General features: G+C 40.4%; 2 protein-coding genes across 2 annotated transcripts in view; both read left to right on the forward strand.

Annotated features, from left to right (window-relative positions):
- Window positions 1–3,685, forward strand: part of hipk3a (homeodomain interacting protein kinase 3a) — a 56,919-nt gene extending 53,234 nt beyond the window's left edge. The window contains exon 14 of the mRNA XM_084168156.1: window positions 1–3,685. This exon is cut by the window's left edge and continues 990 nt beyond it. The gene's annotated coding sequence lies outside the window, so the exon portion shown is untranslated.
- Window positions 3,686–4,773: 1,088 nt separating this feature from the next.
- The window catches only part of kiaa1549la (KIAA1549-like a), a gene marked incomplete at its 5' end in the record, with an annotated part of 38,190 nt that continues 26,774 nt past the window's right edge, over window positions 4,774–16,189 (forward strand). The window contains 4 exons of the mRNA XM_084168155.1: window positions 4,774–4,996; window positions 13,049–13,414; window positions 13,767–14,396; window positions 14,580–14,695. Coding sequence (XP_084024281.1) covers window positions 4,774–4,996; window positions 13,049–13,414; window positions 13,767–14,396; window positions 14,580–14,695 — 1,335 coding nt within the window. The remainder of the gene's footprint in view (window positions 4,997–13,048; window positions 13,415–13,766; window positions 14,397–14,579; window positions 14,696–16,189) is intronic.

The raw sequence follows: 16,189 nt of genomic DNA on the forward strand, positions 1-16,189 counted from the left end.
GGTTTCCTAATGACATAGGTGTTTTCAGTGTGTACTGTCAGTGGTCTGAAAAGGTTGTTCCACACGCTGCATGTCTTCGCATGGGAAAAATAACTTAGAGTCGTTGACAGACGGTTAGATGTCACTCTTTCTATGTGTACTGTGAGACGTACTACATCGTAACCTGTTCCCACACCTACTAGTGCCTTCAATATCTGAGGTTGTTAATGTTACTTCTGGCGTATATAGATAAATATATAATGTACTGGATTGCAGCACTTGAATATCTGATTATTTTCACTCAGATATGCTTTTGCCTATCAGATAATCAAATAAGTCATTCTTATTTGGGCTCATTGTATTTTGGGGGTAGTTAAAGATTCACTATGCAGAAATCGCTCTGCCATTTCCTGATTGCAAAAATTCTAATAGTTTGCCTAATTTCAGTTTGCGACAAAACAAGCAAGTATAGTGTAGATAATCATTGTACCATCTAAACCGCTGTGAAATATATTTTCCATAACCAAAAATATTGTATTTTTAGCTGTTTGAAGCTGGTGTACAAAAAACAAAACTTAAGAACGGGAAGCATAGAAATAGCACACACAGAACATAGCTACTGATTTCTTAGACTTGCTTTCAATGAGAATGACAGATCTATAACACATTTCTATATATGTGAATTTGGTCAGGTAGCCCAAAAAGTTACATATTACAGCTTTAAGCTTATTTTATGCTTTTCTGAGGCAAATGTTTATTTGGTTTTGGACTTTTCCTGAATGAACTAATGTACAAACAAAAGTTGAATGATTTAATATTTGATCATCAATTTCTAGTCACTAAGTACTTAATTACTAACAGTATTGACACTGTTTATTGGAACTGCAATACAATCTAGATATAGCCGCTGGGTTGCTGTGTTATTGTATGTACAGCCTGTTTCTTAGTGGAATACCGGTGCGGGGCATGACATTGACTAGAAACAAACATGCAAATAGTTGGTTGATTCTTTGTATGATCTCATATCTTCAGAAAAACTATAGTGTTTGATATACCGTCTATGAACTTTCTGTATCATTGCTGGACTATGTAGTGCTTGACAAGGTGTATTGGTTAAGTGCAATTTCCGCATTAGACAACTTTTACTTTATTGTATTGTTCCATTTGTTGAGGTTTGTTAATGTCAACTGCTTATTTTATACATTCTGTCAGGGAGGAAATATATTTTGTGTGAATTGTTTGTAATTGCTAGCGTGTGCATTAGATTTTTGTATTTTCTTACTTTCAAATGAAAAGGCTTTTTCAGCACCAAAGACTGTAATTCATCCTAAGCAAGGTAGCTACTCTTTCTTTTCCGATTGTCTTCAAGTATACTGTAGTCATGAAGATGGAATATATTAAGAAAATATATATTTAAAATAGGTTTATTTTAAGCATTTTGGGCAAGTTATATCATATCTTGAATGCATCATAGATAAGCTGCTATGTACTGATTGCCACTTCAAAATAGCTGTGAATTTAGGGGATTAATTTAGTTCTTACTCTGCATTCTTACTTTTGTATAGTTCTAATTACCATATATTGGAAGTGGGTTTTATTTGAGTATAGAGTATACTGAATGGCATTAAGACTTGTTAGTGCCTCAGTATATTTGCTTTGATGTTTGAAGTGTGATTGGAACTACTGTATTGCAAGTAATAGAATTAAGTGTTTTTATTTTTTGTTTTGTTTGTGTGCATATAGCATCAGTATTTTATCTTTTTAATTATAGGTTGGGTTCATTGCATACAGTAATTGTGTTGTCGATTTTAGTTATTGGTCTGTTAACATCCTGAAAAGCCTAAAGATTATTCACATTATTGATAGAAATTTCTATATTACCATACAGATGTATTTACTGCAACACCTCTATTTGGTCCTCATCTTTACATTGGGCTATAGAGACGCCTTCACACATGTAATATTTGTTATGAAACACATCAGTAAGCACTTGTTAAACTTTCAATAAGCTCATCAGGTTCGGGTTGGGGCAAAATCCCACACAGTTCATGAAATTGCCATGGTCTATAAACTGTTTGACTATATGATTTTTCTAGCCATCTATTTTAAGCCTATGAACATTTTCTGAACCCACTTTTTGTATCTAAAGTGGATTGTGACAGATTTTCTACTGATTATTCTTACCTATTCATAATGTATCGATTGAGGCATATGGGTGTGATTTTTATTTTTTTCTGTCATAACTAATTAATCCAAACAAGGGCAACTGTCAAATGATGACAGATTGTATTTTCCCCTTTCAAATCTTGCTAGCCCTTTTGTAGTCTTTCATTACATTGTGGGCCGCGATAGATTTAATCTGTTTACTCACTAGCCCCCCCCCCCCCCCCAACTCCAGACACACAAATTTCATTTTTCTCATTCTGACAGTGTCTACAACTAGTGCCTTTTCAAATTGTGGTCAAGAGAAGAACTGTTGGTTGATAACTCCATGACCCCTAGTCAGTCCCCTCTCCTGCAGAGGCAAGGGCTGGCAGTAGAGTCAAATGTGGATGCTCCTCAACAGAGTGGAGTTTTTCCCACCAGAGCAGTAGGATGTTAGGATTATGCAGCCTCATGTTTTATAAGGATTTCTGCAGCCTGTTCAAGTCCTCATGTTTGGCACATTTGCCACGAAGTGAGAAAGCACTGCTTTTGGACTCAAGTGTACAACTTAGTAGAGCTGACAAACACAATGCATTCTTCTCGCTGAGGAGCTCTTCTGGGAGCTGGCTGTTATCTTCAGATCACTCAATCCCAATGCTCAACCCTAAACATATGGTCAGAATCCATATAGCTTTTTTACAGAATATAAAAAGACAATTATTCTTAGTCAGGGAATATTTTATACACTTCAAACACTCAACACAGTTCTATCTCTTATTGGACATGCACAAATGCAAAGCTTTATATACACTGTGAATGTATTTGTGGAGTTGAATTATTTTGGGGGTTTGCAGACATGACAATGTTTTTGTTGCATTTTTTGATGGCTACAGAGATTTCTATTCTGTATATGATAATCATCCATATAGCAGCATCCGTTTTGATTGATCACTTGTTGGTATTTGCTTTAACAACCCACATACACAAAGATTAGGTCCAAGGTTGTCACGTAACAGTCTATACTGCAACTAATGTATTTTATGACTTGCTATATAATTAATTCAGGGTCTTTGTATTGTCCAATATGCTACTGTATTAGTCTTCAATCCTTTCCACTTGGTTTGATTGCTTTGGATCTTGTTTGCAGTTATTTCACCTGTTAGTATAAGTTGTATTACACTTCAAGTTATTGGGGAATACGCGTAAACACAGCATATAGACTTGATTGCTATATTGGAAGTGTTTCCGTTTTAATATGTGTAGTTTCTGTGGCTTTATTATTTTTATTTGCTTTTGATTTTATGCTACACTAGTTTGGCATGTAGCAACTGCACTGTGCAATATAATATGAGGACTGGGAAAATTGATTATTTTGGATGTAATGTCTCTTCCAGTTTGCGGTCGTATTTCTCTCTAGTTCTCAGTGATTTCAATGTGACCAAGCCTTATGTACTTTGTCACAAAAAGCGGGTTTTCCTAGTGACTATTGGGGAGTGTCAAATTAAGAATTGATGGTGTACTATTGTAAAGATTCACCTTGAATAAAAAAAATATTGCTTCAGCCTTCTTGTGACTTGTATGTTATGTGTAGTACAATACAGTTCAGGGTTTCTCTCCCCCCGTGCATGTTTTGGTTTTTGCCCTAGCAATACACAGCTGATTCAAATAACCAACTCATCAAGCTTTAATTTCAATCAGTTGAAGTGCTAGGGCAAAAACCAAAACGTGCACCCAGTGGGGGCCCCAGGACCGAGTTTGGGAAACCCTGCAGTAGTTGATGAAACTGGGGTCCAAGCCAATAGCACCACCCTGTGCAAGCAGAGTAGAAGTGCAGTACCCGTATTTTAACTTATTGAACATGTGCATAGGGCAGGTTACATACGTCACATTGATTTACTTGACAACGTTCCTCAGCTGATGCCTGGAGTGTTCTAAATTGTAGCAGACGTTAATATAGGCTGACATTTCGAAACCAGACACATTTTTTAAATAACATGTAGTTTATGTGATGCTGTTCTCAACCCTGATCTCAATGTCTCATCACTAATGTATGCGATGCCATTGGCTAACCCTGGCCACAGCTAGTGACAACCTGTCCTTTGAAGCTACATGTTCATTTACGCAGATTTATGCAAATCCAATTGGTAATCGAATTATGATAATCAAGTTTAAATAGGAACTATTTCGAATCGGTTTAGTGTTTTCTTATTTTGGTTTGCCATCAATACCACAAGGGGGCGTCTTACTGTGAGGAGATTTGCAAATATTTTTGCAGTCAACTCTAGCGTCACGCCGCGACGTGATATTTTTTCCTAATGAAATGACGGGTTCGACTTGTAAATATTCCGACGCGGTAGCATTATTTATCACTTTTGCGTTTTGAACGGGAGCCGTTTCCGTCCGAATGATTAAATGTACTCCTATGGTTATGAGTGCATTTTAGATTTTTCGTAAATAATCGCTTATTACGCGTTAGCAGGTCTACGTGGCGCATGGACAGTTGGCTACAGACGCATTACACACAAGTTTCAATGCTGCCGCTTTCTGTCAACCTCGGGGAGAGGCTTACGGAGAACATCTTCCGCAGTGAAAGATTAATCAAATGTATCTGTCAATATTGAGACTGTTAGATGTATCAAGGATAAACAAATGGCTTCAAAACATGTGCGTAACAGCCTCGAGGATTTAATTGTCAGCGGAATAAACAATGCACGCGCGATTGGCTCGATTGAATGGATAGGTGTAGGAATGGGATCCACCTTATGTTTCCAGAAAAACGGAAAGACATTGGGACTGGATCGAATGTGGACTAAATGTATTTTATCAGTTGGAATGGTTTTGCTTTTAATGCAGTCTGTCCTAGCTGCTGATGGTAAGACTTATTATTTGGTTGTTGACAACCTGTTCGAGTAATATTTTCTTGCTTGGTAGGACTAACTAATTGATATTCATCGAGATGTTAGGCTGTATATGACCTGTAGGTGGATGGGGATTGTATTATATAAATATCTCAAATTGGTTGCTCTTTTCTAGTGGAACTCTTCGTACCCTGTCCCTATGTTATGACCATCGGTGCACACGCGGATAATGACATTCAAACATTTAGAATGTATGCTAGTGGTTTATTGTGCGTAATCTAAATGATTACGCACAATAATCTGATTGCGCCTATTTTTGCTTTAAGCAAACACATTCAGGCAATTAGACATTCTAAATCAATATGATTGTTGATTTTGTAATGTGGCCTCCCAGCCTCTTGTGTTTTTCGAAGGAAGAAAACCGCTGGAGTGGCCTTTGTGCAGCAGTCAAGACTGCAACGCGGGCAATTATAATTACGCGTCTTACTTATTTGATCGACAGTGATGGCAACATTTGTGGCGGTCACTTACCTTCTAGAAATAACATAACGTGTGGAAGTTTCATAGTCATCATTTATAAAGGATGGATGATGCTGTCATAAGAAGCAAAATGCCACTAATGAGATTTGTTTTTATTTTCTGCCTTGGACCTGGTGCTTATAAGGCATAAGCCTATAATTTGACCATGGGTCGTGGTTTTCACCTAATTTTACCTTTCCAATGTGTTGTTTTTCTCTACATTCATGTAGGAAAAACATATTGCGAATCAGCCATAGGCCTGCCCTTGCCCGAGCCCTAGCCTTTATATTTTCAAATCCTCTCAGATTGCTATTATATCCCCCTCTTCCTCCATTCATAAAACCATATTTGAATATCTTGGCATTTGGCTATGGTCAGGGGCCAGATCCACTTGTGGATGTGAGGATGAGGTGTTTTTTCTTTAATGAGCTCACAGAGCTGTACCATTAAGTCAACATGGAGCCAAATGTGCTGTGTTGCCATGGGAACTGATCTGCCTAACACTTCTTTTTTCCTGCCCTATAGCATCTACATAACCAGTACAAACTCCAATTTGGTCTGCTTTTAGACAATAGCTTAAGATTGAATGCTGTGTGATTTGAATAGTGCATGCAAATGAAATGCTTCTCCGTGTAAATTATGGCAGAAAGGATTTCACACTGCTCAACAGCAAACAACAGGCATTTTTGAGATACAGTCAAATGCATGCCTAGGCCTATACCCTTTCATTAGCAAGAAAACACTATTTTGTGCTCCATTTTATTTCCAATATTTTTCTACCAATTACACACAACTACACCTTTCACACTTCTTTAACCAGGCTTTTCAAGCTGTGGTCACGTCATGCTATATCAACATTGATGTGGAGAAAAGCGCAGCAAACTGGTCTTGAAATAGGCTGCTGCATGCTGTTGTGCTCATAGAATACATTAACAACCAGAAACCCACTACTGGTTTAGTGGGTTGTAATCAGATGAAAAGCCAGTGAATGTATTTATTTATCACTGAGTATGACGACAGCTGCTGCTGGTCACCAGGCAATGAATGCCCAATAATAATTAATCTTGTCTTCATCAATTACTGATCAATTATGCTAACCAGGACTCCCAATCTGCTGATAATGGCTTTCAGTCTTTCTGTATTTGATGCATGCTGCTCCGGTTGGATTTCTCCTTGGTATTCTTTATGAACAATTTGCAGCTCAAAGGATGGTGGGAAAATGTGGGCCCCTCTGTTGTGTCCTGCTTGTTAGCCCCTTATACAATCCCATAATAAGATGCCCACAATTTGGTTTATTCCGCAAGCAAGTATTAAGAGTTGGGTTGCTTGGGAGCCCTTTTAAGAGAGCAGCCTAAAACATGGCCTGTACAACACCTTTCCCATACTCTGCTGTGCTTCATTAGGGCGATTGCCTGTGCTGTGGAAGTGAATTATGCATTGCTAGATCTTAAATAGATATTTCCCTTTTACATTAAATACATTATGCATGGCAAGCCTCTATAAAGCTGTGGGTAGGATGAGCTTGTTGGCTAATTTGATTTCTAATTCCGATTTAGGTATAGTACTTATTTATTTACTTATTTAGTACTTATTTATTCCTGATCTTTGGGGGATTTTATGTAGTGTTCTGAACAGGAGAGTGTGTTCGAAACACAGTAATGATGTGCTAACACCTTGATGCAGAATACTTAGTTCATATGCACAGTACATTATACTGTATGCATATGTAATACATGTTATTACTTAAATACATGTTAGTATATTATACTGTGTGTGCATGTGTGTGTTTTCCAAATGTCTGTGTTTTGAAGCCAGGGTTTTCTAAACTCGGTCCTGGGGCCTTGTTTTTTGCCCTAGCACTACACAGCTGATTCAGATAATTAAACCTTGATGATAAGTTGATTATTTGAATCAGCTGTGTGTAATGCTAGGCAAAAACCAAAACGTGCACCCATGGAAGGCCCCAGGACAGAGTTTGGGAAACCCTGTAGATGCCTACTACTCTGCTGCATAGCAGCTCTAAGTCCAGTTACTGTGTGATTATGTTCCCTTTTTAACACTGTAATTCTATCATAGGGACACGTAAAAGTTTCTCAAAACTGTTTGACAAGCTTAATGTCCCTGGAGATTGTCCATCAAAAAGCTATGTTTTGTAAATTTAATTTCTGTCATAAGGGAATAGCGTTGACCCCAAACCAACACATTAGGTAACAATAATTTTACACTAAAAGTCTCATGAAAATGCAATCAATCCCTTTAAGATTAAATTACGAATATCCAGATGGATTTATGTCTCTGTCTCCTTGAGCAGTTCTGAACTCACAATGTATTAGAACGCCCTCTCGTCATCGCTCACAGTGACTGCTGTGTGACGGCCTTGATAGATGCTGTCTGCTATGTAGCAGCAGTTGTTCAATTTGTGTTGGCCTCGGAGGCCTCAGTACTGACTGAAGAGAGAAACACCAAGAGAAGGGCTGTCTTGCCTCATCGTAGACCTGAGCAGACCAGGAGATCAAACTGAAAGAAACTGAAACAGGAACAGACAAAAATAACTGCTTTGATTCATTTCAGCACTACCTTACAGTAGCCGTGTGTAGTTATTTATTTGGCACAGCTTAAATATAGGGCTTTGCAACAGTGCTGTATACCTTGAAGGTAAAGCAAACAAAACCTGTCTGGAACAACCCCAATTACATTTTAGTTTGGAATATATAAATTTTTTTTACTGCAGCTTTAGCGTCCGTTTAGAAGCCACTTTTGTATCCTCAACCGCCGGAGAGCTGCGAAGATGCTGCTCACTGTATGACTGTGTCTATTATGTAATGGGAAAGTATAACCAAATGAGTTCTGGCCTTTTAGCTCATCTAATGAATACTATATGCCATGGAATCAGTGACACTGACCATAAGAGCCATTTAACACATGTTTCCTATGATGGGATGGAGAGTCACATGATCATGGGTGACCTCTATCAGATTAATGCTTCTGATTCCTGAGACAATAATGAAATGGCTTCTGTGCTCACACCATATGCACCTGCAAATCTCCCACTACGGTAGCTTATGAAACAGTGCTTTGACCACAGTAGGGGGCGAGAAAGGGCAAAGCATAGCCAGTGGTTCCTTATTGGACCTGTTGAGTCACATGGGGTCCTGCAGCAGTTTTGGCATTTATTAAATAAAAAATCAATGCATACTTTTATGTTCAAAGTCTATCAATCGAAGTGTTCACTCTTCCCTGGGATAGGCTGTAGCTAGGGGCTTTCGTGATTTACTGTTGGTGTTTGGCCGCTTGAGTCAATACAAATTCGTGCATGCGTTTGTCACTTAGCTAAAGTCAGGTGACTGACTTTGTCCTAAATTCTTTCTACCCTCAGTGCCAGTTCTGACAGTTGATCGTAGTGACATTACTGTGAATTCTTCACATGCTATCTACATTTGAAAGAAGCTATAAGAAATTATCTAACACTTTTAAGAATTTGAATCAGGATTGAAAAAATATTCTGATAATAACAATTTTGCTTATAGTAGGCTACTGTAAGCAAGTCAAATTTAAAACTTGCAGTTTTTTGTTGAAATGTTTTAATGAAAATGTTCACTAAATATTTATTTTTGTATGATCAGTAACACATATGCCCTACACTAATTGTAATTAATGTCAGTATCTTGTTTTGTCAAAAGGCCATACGTTGTTTCTAATTCATTGGGTTGTCTTTAGGGTTGGTCTTGTGTGTATGTATGACTTACTCACATGGACAGGATATTGTCTGTCCGAGGATCAGTAGGCTACAAAGAACAATTCAACAACAACTAATGCAGAGTGAAACTAACTTTCCCAGTGCTTAGGTCTTACTTCTGGTCCCCTGAGGTCAGTTTTGACTCCTCAGATATGAGAAATACATTTTCTCGCTGCTCTTTTGGAGGGTGGTGCTGGAAGAGCAAGATGCTCATCCACTTTTAATATGGTTATGATTACCTGCTGCACCCCTGGGACTTGAAGCTGCTGCTTCGTGGCAAAGCCAAGTGCATCAAAAGGTGTTTCTTAGGATGCACTGAGGTGAAGGAATCTCACATGCTCTCTCTTGCGGGAGCTTAGAAAGCTCTCAATATTTCAGTCCCTGGCTGCTGTGACGCTAACCAGAAGAGAAGGCTACATAGCCAAACTGAGCCAGACTCCGAATATAAAACAAACAAGGCCTGTTGAAATCCATGCTCCATCTATTGCTGTTATTCATTATCACTGTCACACAAGCCATCAGGTTTGTTGTGGAAAGTGAACATGGTAGGATCCGGATTTCTTTGTTTGCCAAGGTGGATTCAGGGTGATGTAATGGTGTTTGCTGTGTCCCCTTTCTGTGTTTCCTTTCATAAGCTACAGTGCTAGACTAGAGCTCCCCCAGCAGCATCACATGGCTGTCTTTCTCCCTTCAAGTCAAAGGCATGCAGCAGAAAGACCAAAGAGCCTCCTCAGTGCCTGCCTGCCTGCCTGCCTCACAACAATATGGCCAGATTGTCAACTGCATAATTTTCCACTCTGCGCATGTCCTTATGTGACCAATTAAAAAATTGTTGTGGCTCAGAATGTCTTACTCTCGCTTTGTTTTTGCTAGACTGCCTGACCTACCCCGAGCAAGGGAAATGGTCACATGACTGTCTAGTCACATGAGACCCAGTAATGCCTGCACAGATTTTATTTTATATTTTTTTTTAGAAAAAAGAGCTGCTAATATTCTGCATCAGTGACATCACAACCAAGTTTTGTTTATCACATTCTGAAAGCATCCTTCATCTGCAATATGCTAGTTACCTTGTTTAGTCCTCCAATGGAATGCATTAACACCACATCTTTTTAGTTTGTGGTTTAAAGCTTCCCAGGTAGGCTTATTAGTTGTTGTATTTTGCAGTCTTGTGTCATGATAATACAGGTGTACTAATGCATTTATACAAATCTTCAAAAATCAATGAGTACTACCGGTGTATGTATCATTAATTTAAATGACCGTTAGGAAATATTGCAGACTGTGGCTTTAAGTGTGTGACAACTGAAGTGCCAGAGTATGTCCATCATATTCTCCCAGGACCCAGGAGTGGGATCACTCCAATATAGGTCACTCACAGGGCCTGGGCTCCAACAAGAGATGAAACAGAATATGGTACTTTGTTTGTTCAGCAGCTGAATCTTTTTTACAGCTGTCTTTACCAGCGTGTGTGCAGCACTGTCACGTCATTGGCTTTTTTCAACCGTCTAAAAACATTTAATACCCTCCTTAATCATAAGCTGTGCAAAGCTCAGGCTCTGGTTTGACTTTAGTTTGGCATTGATATGAGTTAGCGTGCTGTAAATGGAAAGGGTTTACTGCGATAACGTAATACTGTGCTCCTATAAGTCTATCTTCAGCTCTTCATTTATGGTAATGTGTTACCTGAGAGACTGGCACGGTCTTTCAATTTTTCATGCATGCAATTACAGTAGCCTATGTGGTTGAATGCTTTTACATTTTCTATTCTACTGATTAGTAATATTTCATGACTACTAATTACCGTACTATTGAATTATTGTGAATATAATTCCATTAACTCTATAGCTGGAACAACACCTCTTAAAAGGCAGTGTTGTTGCTATGCTGTGTCTACGGATGCATGCTGAGATGCAGTGTGACCACACTTAGCAGGTGTCTGTGGAATACCACTCAGGGTAAACAGAAGACATATTATTCTGTTGTGTTTGACAAACAAAACAGTGAAATATCAGCTGAACTTGCATATAGCTCAGAGCTCAAATCTGCCAGCCATACTGTCACTGCTGTATGCCCTCTGTCCGTACTTTATGATTCAATTTCCATATCTGCCTTATCTTGAAGTAAGAGGACATAGCTGTGATAAAACATAGCCTAAGGAGTATGTTTGTCAAACTGGTTGAAAAATAAACGTGTCTTAAATGTGTGTAGCTTTGCTAAATGCAATAAAATGTGGAACATATTTTTTCATTTTTCATATTCACGTTTCCTATGTTTTGCTCGTGGAATAAATGTTTTTAATCAGCCTTTAAGGTGAATATTTAATTGTTGCCTTTGGGACCTGTAATCTTCCTGAAAAACACTGTAAAAGTGTTACTTGCTCTGTACTGTAGATCCACTATTTAACCCAGAGAGACAGATGGACACTATGAATAGTTTCAGGAAGTGTGTATCTGTCCATCCTGTTGGAAAGATGTCACTCCATGGAAAGCACACCACATTGTCTCAATGGGTTTAATTTCACTTGGACACTTCCCCAGCGCCCCCTCCTCACCACCTGCGCCTAGGATGGTGGTTGCACCATGTTTCTCCATGTTTCCCTCTTTCCTGCTCCAACGGATCAGTGTTCTGAATGGGCAGAGCATCTTCATGAACCCCAGGATGGCTGGAGCAGTCGTGTTGTCATATGAACCCAATTGCTGTCCACTGCCATGGCTCAGCCTCTCAGTGATCTCTCAGTGCTTCTGACCGAGGGCCCCATATGTTGGTCCCTGTCAGAGCAGGTGGCTTTCTGTGGGGGGTTAGGATAGATACAGGAAAGGTCTTCAGTGTGTCATGTCTTGAAGACACCAAATGCTGTCACACTCACACTTCTGAGCTTATAGGGTCTTATCAAATGAATATCTACTGTTAGGGTTGGCAATAAAGAACGTGCAAACTCATTGTCATATATATTCATGGAGGGCTTTTGATTATTGGTTTATCAGAGCTTTTTATAGGATTAATTGCTGCTAGTTCTTGGTAGACTCAATGTTTGAGATGAACAGTTCAGTGGGTAGCATTAATGGGAGACAGTGGGATTGCATCCTGGGGATGTAGGCACAGGTCTGGTTGTACAAAGCCCGCCTGATTCGGAAATCCTTCCTTTTAGTTGAACAATCCTCAGATGAATCAGTTGAGAATGTGGTGTATGCTCAGAATGGAAGTACAAATGCGCTCTGGAGGTTTGCCAGTATTTCACCGGCTGCCTTCCAGAAGGCAATAAACCCTGCTTGCTGCCCGTTCCTCATCGTTCACTTGTGCTGAGGAAAGGTGCCTTTGAAAACACCACCACCGTATCAGCACAGATTCCATGCGCTAGCTTTCTCTCGTAGGTTGAGATTATATGTTTTTAAATCACAGCAGCTGCTTATGTGTGCCCCAGATATGTACTTAACATCTAAATTAATTCCCTATGCTTATCCTGAACAAAATATAAGTGACCTATTTAAGATTATGTTCCCACTGTCACAGTTTCATAATACTGCTCCCGGATGACTAAGAAGTGTTTGTGTCCTCACATGTTCTGCTCCTTTTGGGAAGTCAGTTTCTCCCCGCACCACTCATGTTGTTGACAGGAGGGCACGGCCAGGCTGCTATTTGAATAACAATATTTCATATTTTCAAGATGCAGTTATAGATTGAGTCGATGTTGATGAGAAACATGGGAGACAGTCAAGACGTCATCATCAGGCCTCTGGGATTGATGAGTCAAATAGAGAATGAATACGTTCCTCCCTTGTTAAGTCCAATCTCTCTCCTCGTTTTCCAGATGAAGGGCGCTACAACGGGTCATCAGGACATGCAGCTCTGCCTCAGGACCCAGCTGTGACCTCTAACCTCTCTGCCAGGGCAACGCCAGTGGAGGACGGGCCCCTGGCACCTCCAGTCGAGCCCACAGACCCATCAGACCCATCAGGGGCGACAGCAGAGAGCACCAGAGAGAAGCCAGGGTTCTCCTCTGTACTGACCCTGCTGGCTAGCTCAGACCAAGAGCCACAGGCCCCAGTGCAACCATCAGTACTAGCTAATGCCTCCTCAGCCTCCTCCTCAGTCTCCTCCTCAGCCATCAACAATGACAATCAAACAGCTGGAACAACAGCCCCTGTAGCCAACAGCACCTCAAACACCAGCTCAGGTAGGACCCAAGTTCAAACAGTAATCCACCCCATCTAATAGAATTTAAATAATATCATCCATAATGCCTCATGACTGTGGTTAGTGTCTACAGACTAGAGACTTTGTTTCCTTGTCCATCATCATCATCTGCACGTTCATTCCCTCAAAATCCATTTCATTTAATTTGGTCCAGCTCAGTTCCACATCACCCTGTCCCATCCCCTCCATCGTCTACCTCCCCGGTGCCTGCTGCTTCTTCCAGTCTGACATCATCCTCACAGTATGTGACATCATCAAAATGGGACATTATTCACCTGATATGAATGACCAGATGTGGCATCATCTAAACGCTGTTCGTTGTCTCATTGCAGAGGAGGCGGTCAGCAGTTTGCCTGCGAACCCAGATTTGCCTACAGTCCCAGCAGTTTCCTCTCTGGCCACACTGGGGGAGAGCGACTCCACCCTCCCAGACAATGTGACTAGTCCTTTCTCCACTCACACATGGAACACCACCACACCTGCAAGGGCTGACACCAACACCACTACACCATCCACCACAGCAGCACACACCAACCCAACACCAGACACTGTGACCAATGAAAGTCTACAGCTCACGACTGTGACCACAACGACCGTAACGCCCCTGACCGTGACCACCACAACTTTGACACCCCAGACCACTACCGCTTCGACCACAGAGGCGGTTACGACCGTACCCAGGACCACTACAACCACACAGGAAGTGACCAACATCCAAGAGACTACATTGATGACAACCACAACTGACCCACCCACCACGACGAACACAACCACAAGTGCTCCCACTACCACAACCGCTCCCACTACAATTACAACTACCACTGCACCGACCACCACTTTGACTGTCCCCACCACCACCACAGAAACCACCCCTGGACCGACCACAACTGAACCTCCTCCCACCAGTGCTGAAGAGGAAATTCAACCATGTAACATCACTGAGAAGACCTGGGTCAAAACAGGTATGGGCTCTCAGTTCAAAGCTCAGTTTGAACAACCTTTCACTAACATACACTGTGTTGTTTCTTTGAGTTGTTACAGTATTTTTACCACCATAATAAAAGTCCTCTGGTTCCTTCCAAAGGATTTCCTATCATTCACGTCCAGAAGACTGACACACCTCATATCTGTGTTTTCCTCCACAGTGTTGTCCATGCAGTTGAGGAGGAACAGGCTTGATATCATCGTGAGGCAGAATCTGTCTAAAGGACTCACCCATGCTCTACAGAGGGCCTTCAATGACACCAGTGTTTATGTCCAGGTCAGTATTTGACTGTCCTCTACTCTCTGTGTTAGGATGCTGTTACTGCTGCACTGTAACTGGAGAAGAAAATCTACATCAAATACAGTATGTGCCATAGTCCTGTTCAAATATTGCATCATCCATCTTCGCACTGTTGAAAAGCATTTGGTATTAGTTATAGTAGCTGGCTACTCACGGTATAATAATAATAATAATAATAATAATAATAATAATAATAATAATAATAATAATAAAGAATTAGGTGCTTACATTTGTCCTATTTCACACATGTACAAGTGTGTATTATACACATGTGAATTGGAAATGTGTTTTTTGCATATCCCACACCCCCTGAGACACCCTCGGAGAGTGAGGTCACGGTCAGGGATCAGCCATTATTGATGGCGACCCTGGAGCAATTAGGGTGAGGTGCCTTGCTCAGGGGCACATCTACAGATTTTATTTTTCACCTAGTCGGCTCGGGGAGTCGAAACCAGCGACCTTTCGGTTACTGGCCCAACGCTTTTAACTGCTAGGTTACCTAGCGGTTAGGAACGTTGACATGGCCACTTCTAAAGGAACTATAGTGAGTGTATTGACTTATTCTTGCTCTCCTCTTAGCCTTATTATTCATGGGGTCCAATCTCTCACTGTGATAGCAGATGAGACTGAAGTGACTAATGATGAAAGGATTTCAATATGATAATAAATGGCCTCTTGAATTGTGAATAGGCTTTGCATTATAGAGGCTGTTAAGAGTATGTGAAGAGAATGGCTCTTATGGACCCTACCAGCTGAATGACTAAAACTCATTATTATCAGCGTTTCCTCTTCGGAAATGTCCATTATTCAGCTCTCATTCTCTCTGTCTGTTTCTCTCTGTCTGTTTCTCTCTGTGTGTTTCTCTCTGTGTGTTTCTGTGTCTGTTTCTCTGTCTGTTTCTCTCTGTGTGTTTCTCTGTGTCTGTTTCTCTCTGTGTGTTTATCTGTGTCTGTTTCTTTCTGTGTGTTTCTAACTACAGTGCTATGAAAAAGTATTTGCCCCCTTTCTAATTTTCTCTACTTTTGCATATTTGTGAAACTGAATGTTATCAGATCTTCAACCAAAACCTAATATTAGATAAAGGGAACATAAGTGAACAAATAACACAACAATTACATATTTATTTCATTTATTTCATGAACAAAGTTACGCAACACCCAATTCCCCTTTGTGAAAAAGTAATTGCCCCCTTACACTCTAACTGGTTGTGCCACCTTTAGCTGCAATGACTCCAACCAAATGCTTCCTGTAGTTGTTGATCAGTCTCTCACGTCGCTGTGGAGGAATTTTGGCCCACTCTTCCATGCAGATCTGCTTTAACTCAGTGACGTGTGGGTTTTCAAGCATGAACTGCTCGTTTCAAGTCCTGCCACAACATCTCAATTGGGATTAGGTCTGGACTTTGACTAGGCCATTCCAAAACTTCCAATTTGTTGCTTTTTAGCAATTTTCATGTAGACTTGATTGTGT

Source organism: Coregonus lavaretus (genome assembly GCF_964263955.1).
Source record: "Coregonus lavaretus genome assembly, chromosome: 9".
In the NCBI taxonomy this organism is placed as follows: Eukaryota; Metazoa; Chordata; class Actinopteri; order Salmoniformes; family Salmonidae; genus Coregonus; species Coregonus lavaretus.